The sequence below is a fragment of the Lissotriton helveticus genome, chromosome 3_1 (assembly GCF_964261635.1).
Source record: "Lissotriton helveticus chromosome 3_1, aLisHel1.1, whole genome shotgun sequence".
In the NCBI taxonomy this organism is placed as follows: domain Eukaryota; kingdom Metazoa; phylum Chordata; class Amphibia; order Caudata; family Salamandridae; genus Lissotriton; species Lissotriton helveticus.
In genome coordinates this window covers 66,908,500-66,928,876 of record NC_136061.1, presented here as the reverse complement: position 1 = coordinate 66,928,876, position 20,377 = coordinate 66,908,500, and the positions used below count along the sequence as shown (strand labels likewise).

General features: G+C 44.7%; 1 protein-coding gene across 1 annotated transcript in view; it reads right to left on the bottom strand.

The window, feature by feature from the left end:
* Positions 1-2,633: 2,633 nt before the first annotated feature.
* Positions 2,634-20,377, bottom strand: part of TMBIM1 (transmembrane BAX inhibitor motif containing 1) — a 227,220-nt gene continuing 209,476 nt past the window's right edge. The window contains exons 7-12 of the mRNA XM_078679250.1: positions 17,896-17,935; positions 16,813-16,850; positions 15,205-15,292; positions 7,539-7,634; positions 6,298-6,351; positions 2,634-5,105 (exon numbers count right to left, since the gene is read on the bottom strand). Coding sequence (XP_078535376.1) covers positions 4,959-5,105; positions 6,298-6,351; positions 7,539-7,634; positions 15,205-15,292; positions 16,813-16,850; positions 17,896-17,935 — 463 coding nt within the window. The 3' untranslated portion in view covers positions 2,634-4,958. The remainder of the gene's footprint in view (positions 5,106-6,297; positions 6,352-7,538; positions 7,635-15,204; positions 15,293-16,812; positions 16,851-17,895; positions 17,936-20,377) is intronic.

Genomic DNA, 20,377 nt, shown 5'->3' with positions numbered 1-20,377 from the left:
ATCCTCGCGGCACTCCTGATGATTCCCAGTCAGGACCGTAGATCACTCAAGAGAGGTCTGTTCGGAACCAGTGAAGTTCGGATGATCGGCTGTCAGACGAGGGTCTATCGGACAGGTGCACTCCCGATCGTTGCAGTCATTCACTCTGTCGTCAGGACCTCTCCCACTGGATCCACGAGTCACTGATGGGCCCCACGTTTGGGACGCCAATTGTAGAAAGGTCAGGCTACCAACCAGAATAAAAGATCCTAAAGTATTGCCCGGCGGTGTCGCCTCTTATACCCACAAGATATTAACCAATGAAGAGGCAGGCGCTGGAGACTGGAAGGCAGGAAACAAGGGTTTTCTCTCCGGAGGAGAACACATCAGTTCGGACAGCAAGTATCGTCACGAGGTGCTCTAACCGCATCTCTGAGGCCTGGCCTCTTATACACATTTTCATGATCTTTATTGCAGGTTACACATGCTTGAAATGCTTTGAAGTATGAAAGGACATCCTCTGAATCTCCCCTTCAGGCCCGTTCCCACACACATTTACAGTTGAAGTCCCCACCCCGGTCACAACAGGTGATGATTATCGCGCAGCTGGACATTCCGCCGATTCACGGAATGTGTGGGGTTGATCGGATCTCATAGGGTGGGGGCTTTGATCAACTCGAGGGTCCTTTGATGAGGGAAGCTTCCTACTGTACGGGGGGGGGGGCAATAAACAGTATCCGCAGAGCTAGGTGGCGGCCTGGGAACGAGGAAGACAAACGGGCACACAGGAAAGGGGGTCTGTATCAAATGGCCTGGGACCATGAAAGGAATGAAGGGAGGTGTCGCGCTGGGAACAGGATGGGGTTCTGAGGCAGAGCTGCGCTGAAGAGGGGTTTACGACCCAAGGCATGTGAGAGCGGGGGGGTTGTCAGCGCGCGGGGGGATGCCTGCGAGGTCGAGGGAGAGAGAGAGACGCGCTGGCTATCAGCGAGGGGCAGGGAGGCCATGGTGCTCAAAATGGCTGCCGCTTACGTGCACGACTGGGTTCAAGGAGGGCAAGATGGCGCCGATAATGTTGACATTTGCAGCCTTACTTTTAACAGACGCTGCAGCTTCCCATCTGGCGATCTTTCAGTAAGCACAGGTTGCACATCTGGTGGCGGTCTTTCTGATCGAACTTGAGGTCCCAGTTAGGGCCGAACCTAAATGATGTATGCACCATGACCCAAATGCATTCTCTGTGCCTCTCGGTTGATGGCCTTGTGGGTAATACTGGCTGAAAACCCCTAAAACTTCAGTGGAAAACTGTGGTTTTCATCAATAAACGTTCCTGTTTTATCTTGGATGATATAGAAAACTAGTAATTGTCCTCCATATCTAGCTTTTTTTATTTCAGCTTGTCTATACGTATTATACTTCTTTGTACCATATCACACCTCTACTTCTGTGAACCTTCGGTTGACAATCCAGACCTCGAACTGAAGCACCGTAATTCACTCAGCTCCTAGAGTCCTTACTGGTCCCAATCAAAGCCATTCTTCTTGCAGCGCCTTGACTAACCAAACCCAAAGAAAGTCCAAGGACTTCTCACCTACTTTGCAAGAACTGCATTGCATCACTTTCCCTGCTAGAATCCACTTTGTCTGTTGTGTCATCTTTAGGGCTCTCCATTTGAATCAAGGGGTCTGCTGGCATTTACATGTAATGTGCACAGGTATGCCCACACTACCAGAAGCACCACCATTCATGGTCAGCCTGACACAATCAAAGGACGAATATACCAAAAGTTGCTGTTTGCACGTGATACCGGAACACCTTTTGCACCAGAGTTGCTGCTTTTATGGTTCAAGTCACAAAAGGTCTCAAAACCCAGCATCACAATCTGCCCAGTAATCTGGGATGTATCTCTTCTGTGCCAGAATTAGCTGCAATGATGCAGTTTTTTATCTTTCCTATACCTTTTCACAGTGATTCCTCATGCATGTTACTGCATCCTTGCACGTCTTATACAAGTCCTCCAGGGCCAGCTTTCCTCTATATCAGGGGTCTCCAACCAGTAGCTTGTGAGCTACTGTAGCTCTTGATCTAACTCGGAGTAGCTCACCTGTGTGCAGCCCAGCTTATTAAATTAGAAGGATTTTGCTTGGTTGAATTAATATAAATATAAAGAAATTGAAATTATACTGCAATAATACTATTAGTAGCTGTTAATGTGTTTTATTGAACATAAGTAGCTCTAACGACAGAAAAGGTTGAAGACCCCTGCTCTATATAAATACCCCAAATAAAATAGTAGGGATGATTGAATATATTCAATAAACATAAAATTGGTTTAACACTGCAAAACCTCCTTATCCTCCTGCCCAGAACTAAGTTTCAAAGAGATCTACTTCTACCCAACTATGTAGAGGGCTTGGTTTCCTAGCTCAGTTTGCACTACATAAGATGCAACACATTCATTTACACATTCAACACACACACACTTCTAAAGATTCACATTTTTCACAAGATACGCTCATCACCCAAACATTTCACTCATTTTTTATACTCCATGCGGCTACTCACATCATCTGGTATAACTCACCAACAAAACAAACAAAAAATAATACACAGAGATGGGAGGCGGCAGAATAAAAGCGATAAGACCACAGCAATATAACAATTTGTTTTACTTTATATAAAGTGAATTTGAGTACATCCTTTGTTCGATGCCTTTTCAGTGCAAGTGAACATACAGGCGGCGGAGATATAAAAAGGGCATTCACGCCATGAAATCTACGCATCTCTTCTATTCTAATCACTAGACTACACAAGAGCTGTTTCTAGAAAGCACATAACAGGGTATATGGCACTGCAGGAGACAAAGCAGCGGGTTGTATTCTTCCCCACTTAGCCCATGTCTAGGGATCCGGCTCGCCACTTTAGTCTGGTTGTGGAGGAGTACAGAGGCACACTGACCTATAAAGCTACAGGAAGATTATCTGGAAGGCTGGTGGTGCCTATGAAAGGCTGAATTTAAAAAACATGTTTTATGAAGAACCTAACATGTGAAAGAGCACTGCCAAGTATGCCAGGAAAATGTACCAAATTTCGATCCTCCTGATGAACCTCTGTAGAGTCAACAGAGCACTGACCTGAGTCCAGCCTGTCTCCTCTGCATGAGTTACATGATACTTGGTAAGTGGCGCCCTAGGCGTGTAAGTAAGCTGGACAGGACTAGCCGCTATAGTACTGCCGGCATCCACCGACTCTTACACGATTGTGAGGTCGGAAGAATTTTCAAGGAGTGAAAAGGGACATGCAGTAAGGTACAGGCACCTTTTGTTCACTGAAATTCCTAATTTTCATTTTTGGAAAACAGACAAATAGAACATTAACTTTAACCTCAACAGTGTCAACGTGTTTTAAAAGGATTGGCATTCCTCTTTGATTGCTATTGAAGAATAAAAGCCTGCTTTTCATCTGAATCCACAAGGGACCAGCAGTCTTTGGAAGGCAGTCTGCTTCAAGGCACTGAATAACTAAGCCATTCACTTGAGTCCCAGGATTGGAAGCAGAGTTACATACAGGCACCTGCTGATACGCAGCTATGAAGACCTGCGACCAGAACAAGGCAATGTCATGAGAAGGGAGTTGTGAAGGTTGTGAATTTGGGCATTCCTTCCACTTTGGTCCTCATTTCTAATTTGACAAAGTCACATAAAACAGCTGGATGCTCCTTCACTTTGGGCCCTTCTGGGTATACTCTACAGCCAAATCATACTAAAAAAAGAAACATTTATATTTTAAATTAGAATTATACAGTTTTCTTTAGTAATACAAAAAAATATATTGAATGCTGAATGGTTTGTAACAAAGTTTTTAGTGCTTCATGTTCCACAATTTATTGTGGCTAATAAAGCACAAGAACATTTTTGATTCTTCATACAATGACATTCTGGTTTTCGTTACCCACAGAGTAACCCAGGGGTTCCAGTCGAGGTGCACATGCCACCCTCTAAACACCTCAGGCCTCGCTCAAGATTGGTTCTTGATTATTACACCAACTAGTTCAAGAACAGGCCTTCTTGCAACATTTGTACTATGACCCAAACCTGGCTGTGGTTGACAAGGGAGGTGCACTGTAATATGCACAGTTTGTGTTTTGGGGTATGGGGGCATAACAAGATACGCAAAATTTACTTGAAAACATAACGCAGCAAATATATAGTATAAGAAAATAAACATTTTAAATTAAAGCAAAGCATGTGTAAACCTATACGAGTATACAGTGACTGGAATAACTATGACCGAAGGATGCAGACGGGATGCTGTGGAGTGGCTGGCCAAGATGGGTCATGAAACACCACTGTTTTCAGATTGGGCACGAAGCAGGCAAACCTAAAAGGACGCACAAAAGACAAAGTGTTGTTCAGGATTCCAAAAAAGGCACAACTGTGTCTGGCCAATGTTCGGCTTCCATGAGCTCCCACCTGGAAACAGGATCTTAGAAAATAATGCAAAAATAAAGACTGACGAGCCACTTCGGTTTCAGAAAGGCCATGGCAATGATCAGCGAATGGCGAAGTTGGGTTTATGGTTACACCAGACTGCTAATAAAAACAGCAGTGCCCAAGGTTGAACACAAATGCTGCCTGTAGCTTCAATAATCTAAATTTCCAACTAAGAAAATGAAAGAAACTCTGACAAGTTACAGCCACCTGTGTCATACAGAGCTCTGGCAACAGTCCATAAAGCTACTATCACTTTAGAGCAGAGATTAAGAGTTCCCAGGACATCTGTAAGGCCCCTTCCAAGGTACTGACGTGAAGGAACCAGCCCAGATAAAGCATAGAAAACAATTCTTCCAAACTTCTCCAAAAACAGCAACCACCATCCCGCCAATCATCCCACTGACACTGTGTGAACAGACTGTGATCTTTACAATGTTCTCCCTAGACGTATCCCTTTGTCGGCACAGTCATCGGTGCGGTGGACTCCTATGTCCGGCTCCCAATAATCTGCAGCAGGCTGAGGAATATCTGCACGATGTCGGTGTAGATCTGCATAGCGCCGTAGATGTACTCCTCGGGGCTGATGGAGTTTTTGCCTTTGCCAAGCACCAACTGGGTGTCATACACCAGGAACTGCAAGAAGAAGAGAGGATCAAACATTACTACTGCTCCCGGTTTGCGGATGCGCACCGCCAAGGCGGTGGAAGCAGACTGCCTTTGCGTTCAACATAAAATTGTAAGACTTGCCATCACAAACGTCATTTATGCCACACCGTCTATCCTGCATGGCACCATCCAGCCTGGTCTGATTTTGCATGTGTCTCGCTGATCCATGAATTCACTGGTCTGCACTGACCACAAGGATTCTCATACCTTTCAACATCTAGGGCTGAGCTACCATGCAACCGCTGCCTTACAACCCTCATCGCCCTGAACTGCAAAAACAGGTAACCCATGGAAAGCATTGACATCAAGCCTGGACCATCCGGTATTCATTCCTTTACCTGTACATCTTCAAAGAAGGGTCTTCTCCTGCTCTGTACTATGGAACAAGCTGTGGTGAAATCTTCTCTAAGTGGCATTCAGATTCCTCGTACTGAATGTAGACAAAACCCAAGCACTGCCCTGACCTTCATCTCCCACTATTTCATGTGTCTGATACTTTGCTAAGGGCTGGACAGTGTACAAGGTTAAAGAGAAGTTCTAAATATATGGGACCATCCACAAACGGTGTGGAGCTACAACTTGTGTAGACTGACAACAATCTACAGGAGAAAGATCCTCTTCTTAAAGGTCTTCTTACCTTGTTGCACATTAGCAAAGAAACCTATTCATGTTATAGACATCAGATGTCCTCTGTTAGTCCCATAGCTTTGCCTTTTCCTCTTGCGACAACTGCCCATGTAATATTCCAAGTCTCAACGCCTAAAGAACGTACTTACTACATATATATCATTAGTTTACCAAATGAAATGTATTGCAAGAACTGTAAAGGCCATGTTTTCAGTGATAGGAGGTGTGCGTCTGCATGGGACCACCATGGCAATGGTAAGTTAAGGATACAGATAAATTGCACATTCTCAGTTTAGCGGAGGAAAGTGTTTAACATGCAAAGGTTGAACCAAGGTGGATTGTTCGAGATGTGTGAGAAAAAGCTGTGGAATGAAAATTATTGTCTCCTGACCGAGAAGTGCATTGTCAGATCTGTGCAAGGAAATCTTCTGCACACTGGGCTTCTGCCTGCAACATCATCTCACAGCCACAGCAAAAAAAAATCTGCCATTTTGGTAATAGTCCCTGGTCAAGTAAGAGTGGCAGAACTTACCAGAGTAAACGCCACCGCGGCAAGGCCTGCGTACAACATATGCAGCCAGTAAATCTGGAAGACAATGAAAGCACACAAAGGTAAATTTGAGAAGGCATTCGTGAGACACACAACAAATCCAAGTGAAGTAAAAATGCAACTAAGACACTCCCCTTCCAATCATACAATTAGAACAAAAGGAGCACAGAGGAACCCAGGTATGGGATACAGATATCCTCGTAGGTTGAATCCTTGATTCGGACCACAGAAGCAAGTCTAGTCTATAAGGACATGGACACATACAGCCTCAGAGGTCATGAACCCAGAAGCAGGGCATCAACGTCACCCAATATCTGACAAATTGAGCAGCAGTGACCATGTACCAATTAGGGGGTAGAGGGGAAATGCTTCTCAAACAACCAATACAGTTAGGCCCCTGAGCATCTGTGGTCAATAGGGGGATTGCTATGTCTAGAAGGGATCAGGATGTGCAAAACCTTGGACCATTTGAATTGAAAACATGCTAAAAACACCACATCAGAGTACCTTACTTTCAGGACTTTTAACTAGAATTAAGAATTGATATTTGATGTCCCTTTCTGGTGCAATAAAATGTAGATTGAACTATTAGACATGGATTGAAATACAGCCTTCATTTGAAATATAATATTGGGATTCAAACATATGGCATACACCATGAAATTCAGAGGTCAAATCATACTTGCAGAATAAAATACAGAATTACACATTTGGGGAAAAAACCCTATGGTTTCAAACATGACATTCAGAAATGAAATTCGGACTTTAAAGAGGAAATTGAGATTTACACTCCCTTTGGCTCTAAAATTAGAGACCAATTTGTTCCGCTTCCGTAAGGCCTTAAAGACACTGCTTTTCACTCAACGTGCCTTATAGTCTGCTGTAGCTCAAATCAGGTGAAGTTGCCTCCTTCTTCTTTAGTCTATCCCTTGCGCCGGGAAACCCACTGTGGGTAGCTGTGCGCGATATAAGCTTAAAAATAAATAAATAAATAAAATAAAATAAAAATATGGGGTCATACAGAACTTTAGAAATTCAATATTTAATTCTAAATTTAGAAAATGAAATCCAAAGCAGAATGACACAGGATTCAGATTTCATTTATACCAAACTCAGTATATTTAGCATTCATAATACAGACAGCTCTGGACAGTCCAAGGTTCAGGAAAGTCCTTGTTGGACCCCCAAAAAGCCTATGACCTCAAGTGCAGCACAATACTTACGTATTTGAAAGCCAGAACAATGGCTGTTACGATTCCAGTTAGCATGAGACCAATTCCCAATATTGCGAAGAATCCACCACAAGATGTGAAATCCACCTATCGGAGAGAGTGAGAAGGGGCACGCCAGTCAGTATGACCACAATGCATGATGGGTAATAAAGAATGTCAACACATGCACTGGCAAAGCATCTCCTACATGCCATTATTTTGAAACGAGAGGGAGATTAAAATAAATAATCAATCAATCAAGCATTGAAGTCGAGACAAATTTAGGCAGGAGTAAGTCAAATTAAAGCCTCTTTTGGCATTAAAAATCATGAGTCGCAACCTGAATCGGGGCTATTGGCCCCTGCAAATCATCATAGGACAATGTAAGAAAACACACATCCCAACTCCCACAACAAACCCACCACTACACTCAATTTCTATCTCTAAATGAAATAATAACCCTGCAGCGAGGCACTGACACAGTCTCGCTGAATGTATAGCAGCTCTGCTGAAAAGCAGTAGTGCTGTATGATTTGAACATCTACAATTCCTCTTCAGAACTGGAGCAGCCACAATTTAGATTCTACCCTTACACGTCACAGAAATGCAATTATATACTCGCATTTGACATTATATTCACTGTGTGCCCTAACTTCATTGATGTGTGTGAAACATTTAAATATATTCATGAAATGCATTCACTGTAGAGACTAGAGATTTATACATGTGGGCACTAATGTTCAGTTTAAACACAAAAGCATGCATTCTTTATTCACGTTTTACTTAGACTTCAAGTTATATTTGTATATGTAACATGTACTCTTATTTATGTTTTACATTTCTTCTTAAAGAAACACGTGTGCATGTATAATCATGAATTTGAAGTGCACAGTATATTCTTAATTAAAGTAAGCCTGACTACAGTCCTCAGTTGAAATGTATTTTGCTTTGTCAGCACGTTCTCCTTTCCTTGCTGGTTTATTATTTCATTAGTTAGAGAAAGGCTTATTGTCTGTATTCGACTGCTGATAACGAGGCCTGGAGGGAAAACGTGGCAGTGAACGTGGAGAGACAATGGTTGAAAGAGGCTTTCTGATCATCCTGTATCAGAATGGCAAGATGTCCGAGGTTGAGAAACGCAGTCTCAGTTCGATGCATTGGGAAACTGAAGCAATGTTGCAGAAGCAATGGTCTGATTGGTATATGTTGGTCCGAAAGGAGACGAGGATGTTTCTGAATCTCTTGTTCCTTTTAACTTGGTGTTCTCACAGTTGGAGTGACCCTTTATCACACAATGGGGAGTGATCCTATTAAGGAAGTCGGGGGAGGGATCCATATACTAGACACACAAAGAGAACCCCCTACACTTTGATATTTGTAAAGGCTACGTAATTATTCCGAGCCCACATTCATTTGCAATATACTTTGTATTACTAAGAGTTATTCAAGATTATCACACACCTATTTGCTGACCTACTATTATACTGAAAAATATTTATTCAGACAACACAACCAAAGTGACATAGTCAACAAGCATTATGTATATTTATAAGTGTAAGACATTACTTATTTTTTGTTATTGACAATTAGTACATGCACAACAAAACTTTTTGGGGGGCACACAAATGAAGAATTACACAAAGAAATTGACCTATTCAAAGGAATGAAACCAACATTAAAACAACTCACAACTTCACATGTAAATAGCTATTTAGCACAAGTAAGTGTCCAACAAGAATTTCCTTATCATAGGAGATACAGGCTTGTCCTATTTATGTTTTTCATCTGTCCAGAAATTACTCTGTTGGGTTGGGGCACAAAGTTCAACCCTTGGTAGTTGCTTTCATGGCTTTAATTTGTCACGGGTTCCATACACTGGCTTTAACTGGCCTATGTACGGGTGTGCCCTCAACCACATTGAATTGCACCGATGTGTTTCAACCTTCTGTGGTCCTAACAATTGCATGTGAAGATCTTCCTCAGGGCTTTGGGGTTTTAGAGACAGGACACAGCTGAGACATGGAGAAGGACCACAACTTTGTTTTTGTGGTGTGGCAAACATGCCTTCTTTGTTTGACCAAGTTCAACCTTATTATGGAGTGGGGTGGTCCTCCGCTTTGTTGTCGTCTTTATGTTGCTGTTGTGTGTCCGAGGACATGGATACAAATGTTGAGGTCAGGGGTCGTCTACCTTTTTCGGTTTTGACCTTTATGTAGGAAGGGGAGGTGGGGGAGAGAGACCACTTTGGTCCCGGAGAACGCGTGAAGCAGTCACCTCTTTGTTCTGGCTCTTTACTGCAGGAACTAATCCCCACATGCTGTATAGAGTAGGAGACATCGCTGAGGACCTGTGAGGCGTAGTATGTTTTTTTTATGTCCTAGAAGTGCTTGACAGAAGTAGACCTCATACACATTTGCAGTGTCACTTCTTTATTCTTGGTGTATTCACACATCAGATTTCCGATCTGTATGCTCTGATGTTTGTATGAATGCTACATCCAAATGCCAGCGGGAGCCGCAGAGATTGAGCTCCTGGCCTCAAGGAATGCTGAGGCCGGCGGTGACAAAGTTGTATGTCAAGTGTTGCATCCTCCCCAGCTCTGAAGCACATAAATGATCACACCACACACGGAGCTCTGTACAACACGTCTTTGTTCTTCGGCATGCAACTGTTATCTGAACGCATGGCGTCAAACTTTATTGACCTCACTTAGACACACCCCAACTTATTACGTAATTGTGTAAGGAATCCACCGAGGATCACATGGGTCCTACTGCATGTAATCACATGACACTACATCAGCCTGTAGTGAGAGGGAATGTGACTGAGGGGGAAGTCCGAGATAAAACAACACTTCCAGTCTCCTACTGGATTGCACTGCCCCAGCCTCAGGGCACATCCTTCAAATTAGAAACCTATTCAGGGCTACTCTGGCATCCTGGCTTCTAAAACGGTCTCTCACATCCAGGTTGACTTAAACTTTATATTAATGTGACCCTGTGAAGCGACAGGAAGCTCTAGAGTCTTAAGTGATCCAAATATACTGTTAGAAATGGGGGTCTCTTGTTGGCAGTGGCTGGCCACAGTCCAAGTAGGGACCCTTCCTAAATCAGAGTAAGGGGTCAGACGGGTCAGCTGTAGGTTTCTTGAGTATAGGCGTGACTTGCCCCACCTTGAGGGAGTCTGGGATGAGACCTTGCTGAAGGGAGCTGTTAATGATTTTAGTCCAGAGTGGGAGGAGTACGGGGGGTGAAGTCTCTTACAGCATTAGCAGGTAGGGGGTCTGTGAGGTGATTAGAGGGTTTCAAGGTGCCGAGCAGCTTGTGTATTGCTTCTTCAGAGTAGGTGTCGAATGACGACCAAGATGCGTTATTTTTAGGTTGGGTGTCGGGTCTTTTGATGTGGCTCGGGTATCGACTTACATCATTAAGGAGGTCACACCTTATGTTGTCGGTCTTTAGCTTAAAGAAGGCAGAAAAGTCTTCACAGTGTGGGATGTCGTTGGTTGTGTCGTTTGATAGTAAGGGTTGCGTCTTCGTTTGAGTTTTGACTAGTTCGAACAGTTTTCTTGGTCTGTTTTTTGCTTGGTCCAACTGAAGGCTGTAGAAGTCAGCTTTTGCACGCTTGATTTTCCTAAAGTAGGCATTTCTCTTGTTCTTACGCGTTTTGCGATGCCGTGATGAGGGGTCAGATCTCCATGTGCGCTCTGCCATTCGCATAGCACGCCTGTCTTCATTGAGTCTGCCGTCATACCAAGGGTTCGAGATCTTAGTGGAGACTCTCTTTAGTTGCAGTGGGGCGGCTTCATTAATTAATGAGTTCATAGCGTCGAGGTAGTGGTCAGTCAGTGATTGAACATCAGAGGCGTCAGGAGGGTGAAGGAGGCGATTGGAGAGGTGGGGAGGCAAGGAGTTGGGGTTCAGATTCTTCATGTCCCTTTTCCAGATCGTAGATTTGGTGGGTTGAGCCGTGGTTGGTTTGATTTTTTCCTTAATGAAGAAGGTGATAATGTGGTGGTCTGACCAATCACAAGGTTGGATTGCCCCTAGTTGGGTAGAGTCTTCGTTGGCGATGATGAGATCAAGTATGGAGCCTTTGTCATGTGTAGGGCTGTTGCATATTTGGGTGAGGTCAAGAGCGCTAAGGAAAGTTTTGAGACTATTCACCCTTTGATAACCCCTGCTCAACCCTGTGGTAACGTAGCACGAGCAGCTAGGCTTATCTCAGAGGCAGTGTGTAAAGCCTTTATGATCATACACAGTAACAGTGAAGAACACAACAAAGGGACACCACACAAGTAGTTATAAACAAATAAGTATCTTTATATATAGACTTAACACAAGACCAATAACAAAAAAAAGCCACAAAACTGTAACATAGGGATACGCGTGAGATGCTGTAAAAATAGTTCAAAGTGTGCAAATGGGAGTTCAGTTCAAAGCAGTGGTCTTTGCGACCCTTTTACTTACAAAGTACCGGGATTTCGTAGCAAAACAAACAAATGTCGCAAGGGAGGATGATGCGTGTGGAACAAAGCGACAGACTTCTTCACGCTAGGCCAGCGATGCGTTGAATCCTTGCCGCAAGGGAGGATGATGCGCTGACCCTTTTGCGTGTGCGATCTTGTTGCAATGAAAGAAAATGGCGCTTCGCGAGGGAGCGACGATCTAGGTGCGATGCGATGAAAATGGCGGACGCACGGCGCCCGCACTACGATGTCATGATGCGATGATCTTCAACCCTCCCCTACTCCAAATGCCGATCTCTCTAATCAACCCAGCTCTGACCCAGCCTGCCTTGCCCCTCTAAACCCAGACAGTCAATACACATAACAGCAGAGCACACTGGAAGGCATAGGCATGAAAATACCTACTTTCTAAAAGTGGTATTTTCAAGCACAGAATGTTAAAACCAACTTCACTAAAAGATGTATTTTATCATTCTGAGTTCAGGCATACTAAACTCGAATTTCTAACAAGTTCCCTGAGTCAGATAGTACTAAGATGTAATAGCCAGTCTGCCCATTCTAGCCTATGGAGAACAGGTAGCCTTGCAACAGTGAAAAACTAAATGGGGTGTAATTCACTAGCAGGACATGCTACACATACCAAGCCATGTCCTACCTTACACACACAATGCACCCTGCTATAGGGGTGACTGATATGATGCCAAGGGAAGGTTCAGGGGCTGGGGAGTGTGGGCACTTCACAGCCAAGATGGCAGCTCTGTACTGCACGCAGACACTGCAGTGGCAGGTCCGAGGTACACTTTACAAGCTGCTTCTGTGGGTGGCGCAAAGAAGCCCTGCAGGCCCACCAGCAGCATTTGGGTTACCAGCCCTGGGTACACAGGCCACACTACTAGGGACTAGAAGGTAAACCAAAATAAGCCAAAAAAAAATACAAGAGGCAGACCAAAAGTTTAGGGATGACCCTGCAAAAAAGGCCATTTCCAACAAATACCCATTTCAAGAGGGCCATGCTGGACATGACTCACAATAGGTGACATTAGAGTAGCATTTCAGAACGCCTACTGGTGGGTCATTAACAGACGCAAGGCAGGGTAAAGAGAACGATTTTCTTCTCTATACCTTGTAAGTAACATTAACAGAAGGAAGCACCCCAAACACCCCCTTCCCCCCGACACGGACTTACAAAGTAAGACTGAACGAGCAAAAGAAAAATTATTCGAGCATATGTTTTGTTTCCAGAGAGCCTCATCTTCTTAGTATCTCAGAGTATGAACAATAAGAGGCTAACATTTGTCTATACTGTCCAATGGGAAAGAGGCGTCAATTAAGTTTGGGGTTCACACAGTCTGTAGAGATATTGACCGTAGTGTGTCTACATTTCCAATGTACAAAACCTTCTCATGATCCTTGGTCGTGCTGCACGGACTTACTGATCATTCGGCTTAGATAAGGGTACTTAACCTGGCATAGATACTAATAGGTGGAACCCCACTCAGTCCATCTGGCTGAACGGATATAGAATGATTGCTAGAGTGGAACAAAGAGATGCACGATTAGGTGTATTTCTGTTTTTCATACAAGTGAGTACCGACTCCGAAAAATGCTATAACCATCAAGCGGCAGTGGTACCTTATTATCCATAGCCTGTGAGGTCTTACGATGTAACACTTACTACAGCTAACCCTATATTGCTATATGTCATCGGTACACTGTCGGTAAAACTCAGTAAAGACGTTTATACTTTATAAAAAACAGAAACGAGTGATGAATACGTTGCCCAATCACCACACCCGACAGAATGGTTTTGGATTACGACGTCCTTTGTGGGATTGTACTGAGATTTATTCATTCAGCCGAAAATCCCTATCATTCCACCGCGCAGCCACTGTACACAGTTCAGTTAGAAGTAAAATGAGTTACATCCAACCTTTGTGGAGTGGATAGTTCTTGCACAAGCTATGAAACGTATATCCAAAGTATCCGTCTCCACCACTGCCCACTGTAGCGCCTAGTTAATAACACGGCGGAGTGCAAACTATACTGTAGAGCTGTAATGAAATGCAACAAAAATGATTTTCATTGATGTTTCTACATATCCTTTTTAGAAAGTAGTCAAGCCGACCCAGCCTCTAGAAGCAGAAAGAGCTAAGCCCCTTCTACGGTTTTGTTGTGGACAGTTTGGAAGTATGGAAGAACAAGTGTTACACTCACTGATATATCTGGGGTGTACCGCCTCGAAGATGAGCAACAAAGGGAAGGGATGAAGTGCAGGTCATTGTAAAGATGTAGTCTGGTGCAGTAGTTAGGGCCGGAATCAGGCATGCAGTGCCGGGAGGTGGTGGAAGGGACAAGCCAGCAACAAATGGGAAGGGGCATCCAGCGACAGGAGAGAGGTGGTTGTAGGATGGGCAAGCAACGAACAGAAAGTAAAAATATAAAATTAAAGTATGTTACAAGTGTGCGGCCAGTGGAAGAACACTGGCCGCCAGAAACCCTCCTTAGTTCAAGCTTCAAAGCAAGGATGAAGATGTGAAGCTGAGCAGGAAGCTAGAGGTAGGAAGAGGAGCTGACCAACAGGAGGAGCGGAAATGAGTGACATGGGAACCAACCAATGGTAAGTAATGAGCGGGCTCTAAGTTCTTTTTTGTTACAAGTGATTTTGCAAGCACAGAGCAAGCGTCGTCTAGGGGAAACCTAAAAAGGGATGGTGTACAGGGAGAGGAAGATGGCCAAAAAGAGGCACACGGGAAGGGAAAAACCTATAGAAAAGGGGCAGTAAATTCAGTTAAACACTATCCCCCACCACGTCCCCACCTCATTTTTAACAACTTTAGATTAACTCATCAATATGGCAAAATACAAATGAGACTGATACTGGACAGCTGATGACTCAGCATTTCAAACTTCTCACGTTGGTTGCCCACGAATTTCTCCAGGCCTTAAAATTCATTGTTACTCTACTCACTAGTGTGTATTTCCAATATAAAGTCAAAAGAACAAGAAATGATGTCGCGAAATAGACTAACCAAACTATGTACTACTCGATCTTTCTACGGACTTTATTTTTTCATAAATAAATAGTATAATTTCCTAAAATGTACATAATTCTATAACCATCAATTATCATGCAAGCAATTGAATTTATTGTAACCAAGATTAGAATCGATTCTGCGGGGCAACATTATCTTGTTCAATAGGGCTCCTTACCTTCGTCTGGAAGCAGAAGACTGTGACAGCGATGGTGATCAGGACGGTAATTCCCATGGAGATGATAACCGCTTTACTGCTGTAGTAACTGAAAGAGAATGCCGGCATCGGTGAATTAGGACTTCTTGCATGAAACATGCATTATCCCCTAAAGTGCTATGGTAAGTCAGAGCCTCAAAATTTGGGGGGAGGGGTCAACAGAAGCAAGGCATGCATCCTCCAAGAAGGTATTTCAAGGGCAACCAATTATAGGTCTATCATATCAAAATGTATGAAGCTATTCGATGCCAGGTATAGAATAGCTGGAAGGTCCTGATTTTTATTTTAGCCCACATCAATTTTATGGAGGATTAGAAGTACCAAAATGCTGAGAGCTATACGATGATTTGACATTAGAATTTGAAAGCAGTGGCTAAGACAAAAACGGATATTAGGTAGGCGGTTTTCAAAGAAATATTCCTGGATTTCAGCTTTATCAAATTAAAATTAAAAGAGTTTCCTCCATTACCTGCAATATGCAAATGATAGTCTAAGAGGAGAGGTGTGGCTCACTGGTTAGAGGCGGCAGACCTGTAAGCAGAGAACGGCCCGGGACCAAGGTTCAATTCCCGACGCGGCAGGGTCTTGGACCAGGGTCAACGGACTCGATAATTCTCGCCTCAGTGCCTACTCTAACCAGGGAACACACTCGGTAACTCTGGGAATTAAGCTTGCCTCATCTCTACAACGGCCCCCACAGACGCCGGGGATGCCTGGTTTCACCCTGGAGATACCCAGAAAGGGACCATCTCACAGGGAAAACCAGGACGGGTTCCCCAGCGGTCTACAGCGCCAGGACACTCGGGTAGAGTAACAGTGCGCTTTACAAGTATCCCACATTTACATTTACATTTAAGAGGGCTGGGAAGCTTCCTCTAAAAGCTAGAGCTGGTTCCATGACAATCCATTGTCTACCTATTCATATTAGGTGTGCAAAAAATCCCAGCTGCTGTTGCAGATTGATGACCTGGTTTCACAGAATCAGGGCACAATGAAAACACCTGCAGCTGGATACTATGAATTGCCAAATACAGGGAACAATGTTTGGCCATGTGTTTACCGTTCGGGGTGAAAACATGGGTTTTCAGAGGCCAGCACGGCAGCAATTGACGAGGTAGGTCCATCCAAAGTCACAACTCCCTTCTATTCATGTCCCTTCCCAATGGGTTTTCCAACCAATGTACATAGATATATTCACTTGCAGAAAAGTTTAAGGCTGGAGTTCAAATGGGTGGGAAAGTAAAGGCAGGTCCTGGGCCAAAGCAGCTTAGTGTGTGCTCAGATACAAATTTGCTATGAAGATCTATTTACAGGACGGCTGTATAAAATACACTGAAACATTTTAGAAAAGGGCTCTGAAGTGCTACCCACCAACAAACAAAAACTTAGATAAAGAATGTTTAAAGGCAACTTGCAGAGAGCACAAGAGACCTGCAGGACTTTTTTGCTTAAATATTTTACATCATATTTCAGCCCAAAATAGGAGCCTTTTGTCATAACTTGGAGGACTGGTCTTCTTGGGTCAAGATATGAACCTAAGCAGAGGATCCACCAGCTCCTGGTCCTTACCTGGCAATGGTTCCTGCCATGAAAGACATGGCCAGCGTCTGAAACAAAAACAAACAAAACACCATCAGTTGAAGCCAGCAAGTGGGCGACCACGGGAACATAAATGGAAAAAAAGTCTACTTTTTCAAAACCGAAATCAGCAAGAGAAAAAAAAAAAACTTTGGCTCTGGTCCGTTGTGCTAATTTCACAAGAAAAAACAAAGCCGCAGTTTACAACAATGCCCAGTTGGAACACAGAGCTCGTAAGTGAGCAGGAACTAAAAAGAACCGAGTAACACTACATTTTTTATTTTTTTACAGGTCTATGTTTACACTTTTTGTTTTCAATAATGTCATGCTTCTCCTATTTTCCTAAAGCATATTCATACATTACAACTGCACTTCATACACTTCAAAGTCAATCATTTTACTTGTGAATGTACTTTGGTATTTGTTTTGAACAACCAAGTTGCCAAACATCCTTCCCTACATTTCCCCCACTCATAGTTCCACTATTTTAACATCTTTCCCAAAAAATAAAATGTTCAATCTTTTTGAGGCAAAGCAAGGTAGGCGTATGTTTTTTTCTTTAGAACCAAAAAGACAGCAACTGAACCGATATGGTGTCATAAAAACCAGCACAAAAAAACCACACCTGTAAAGTGTGGAATTGTACCGAAAACAGCAAGAAAGATTATCTGGAGCTAGCAGGGTTTATGGGGTAAGAAACAAACTGAAGGTTTGTGTAGTGATGGAAAACTGCTCGACAAACGGTGTGCGGTTTTAGACCAACAGTGTGCGGTTTTAGACCAACAGTGTGCGGTTTTAGACCAACAGTGTGCGGGTTTAGACCAACAGTGTGCGGGTTTAGACCAACAGTGTGCGGGTTTAGACCAACAGTGTGCGGTTTTAGACCAACAGTGTGCGGTTTTAGACCAACTGTATGCGGGTTTAGACCAACAGTGTGCGGTTTTAGACCAACAGTGTGCGGTTTTAGACAAACAGTGTGCGGTTTTAGACAAACAGTGTGCGGTTTTAGACAAACAGTGTGCGGTTTTAGACCAACAGTGTGCGGTTTTACAGGAAGCGGCAGAGTATACTTACAAATATGGATAGAATGATGACATTCCATGGGAAGCGCCTCCTGAAAGAGAGAAGAGTTTGACAGGTGAGCATGGGTTCCTGAGGGTCTGTATTGGGGTGACATTCTGCAAAGCCCCAAACGAGTACCACATAATCCTGTCGTTCCCCCACGCCAGCTTGTGTGGTAGGAGCAATAGATCCAGGACACTAGGAAGCACCTACAATTTTACTCACAACATGTACCAGGAGTTCCACAGACGCAACCGTAGGACCATATAGGACCCCACAGGCACAATGAGTAGGTACAAAACACAGCTGGGTTGGCAAACAGATGTTAAGTCTTCCTAACCAGCTCAGTTTGGTCTAGGTGATACAGACACCAATGCCATTCTGGCCTCCTATTCAGATATTACCTGCATTACCTGTGGGCCTCTGAACGATCAGCAGTGAAAATGCAGTGGGGTAAAAAAGTGAACTGCAAAAAAGTTGAGGCAAAAATGTCTAATGTAAACAAATAGTGTTAAAAAATTATTGCTCATTTTTTTTAATTATTGTGCCTTATGTGGGCAATATACGTGCTGGGAGTAGGGGCAAAGGTCATCGTCCTGCTGAAGCAGAGAGGAGCATTTACAGTGAGGTGAGTAGAGGGACAGGGGACTAGTAAGGGGCTTTTAGGATTCAGTAAAGGGTAGCATTAAGCGGTAGTAACAGCTTGATTGAGTTTGGGCTTAGTAGAGTTAAGGTGTACTTTTAGGGTTAAGAAAGGGGTTCTTGGGGGGAGGAGCCAAGCTCGCGAGCGTAATGGTCGCCTTTTAGCTCGGCTCCGTCAGCCCTCCGGCCTGACTCGTATATCCTGCTTTATATCCTGTCCGGAGACGACACGTTATCGAAGAAATGGGAACATAACATTTCGCTCATACTCACCGTTTGACCCAGAAGCTCCGACGTGCTGCGGTTCCGAAGTTGTGCCCCCCGAATGGACCGGGGCCTCCGTGGAGCCTGGACCGGGACCTCGCCTATGGGATCCGGCCTGGTGTTGCTGTGACTGTCGGCCCCGGCCGAGAGAGTGAGCCACTGGTGAGAGCCGTTGTGCGAACATCCCGGTGATCCTGAGCCGGGCCAGTCCTGGTGGCCGTGAGGCTGATGCGGGGCGCGATGCTCCGGGGACTGATCATGTGAAGGGGTCCCCCCCGCCGCTGCTGCGTCCGGCGACCCTGGACCCTCGCGCCTGGACTCTGCTTGTGAGGAGCGCCGGCGTTAATATAGGCGGACCCCCGCATTGGGCGAGTATCCTTTCTGCACCGAGGCCGCCATCGCTGGGAACCCCCCGGAGCTCTGTAAAGTCCTACATTTTTTAACTGTCTTGAGTCGCGGAGGGTGGTGAGGGGGCTGACTTCACAAAATGGCTGCCGACTATCTGGAATATGGATCACCTCGTGGCGGCGGACTTGGGTTGCCGGACTGCACGGGGGCCTGGACATGTGTGCGTGAGCCTACGATTGGAGATGTCCTTGATGCCCTGAGATCCTTGCATGCGTCCCTGGCCCCCGATGCCCCTCTACGCTCATCGCGGTCCGCCGCCATCTTGGGTGGACGCTTCTTCATGCTTCCCTCTTGTCCCGGTGCCTCCATCGCCTCGCCCCCCTCGGCTGTTGCGAAGGTCATTACCGCTGTTCATCGACCATTTAGTGGGCCAGTGGCTTTGGAACTCCCTGCTCTTCGAAGTATTGAGTTCGGGGACTCGGATATCGTGCCGGAGCCCGGTCCTACTTGGGTGCCTGAGAAGAATGGTGGACTGCTGCCTGTTTCTGCATCGATGAGTTCGTATTTCTACATTGCAGGGAAACTCCCGCGTTTCCGAACAGCGAAACTGAACTCCTGTTTTTCACCGCCCGTGCTGCTGTTGCGGACACATTTAGAATACCTATTTGAACTTTTGCTCACTTGCGGGTTGATTGACCCCCCTTGTCTACGTCTTCATCGTACTTTCTTTCAATTGTGTGCTTGCCTCGCATCGAGTAGCTCACTTCACATTGTCATGTGGTGGGTGGGATTTGTGGTTAGGAAAGGCTTGGGGTGATGTGCACGACTCCCGGTGGATTATTGGTGTACGAACTCGTGGTGCAGTTGCTTATATTCATAGCGCGGTGGGAGGTCCCCCCCTGTAAGTTTTATGGCGCTCGAGACCGTGTCGTTCTGGTTCATTCGTAAAACGATTGTAAGGTTGGGCGGAGGGCTGTGGCCGACCGTATTTGTTTCTGCCCTCTCGCTCCTCCCTCCCGTTTCTTTCCTTTGTGTTCATGTCTCTTTTTGTCTCATTATTCTTCCTTCTTCTCTCTACTGCATTTTGGGTTCTGGTTTAGGGCGACAGGCACGCTGTCTGAAGGGTAGGCCGTAACCTTCTACAGGGGTGCAGGGTGGGATGGGTGGGTTGGGTCCTCTTTGATGTTCATTTTCCTCAGTTCTATGGCCCTTTTGTATCTCTTTATAGGAGTGCCGCGTC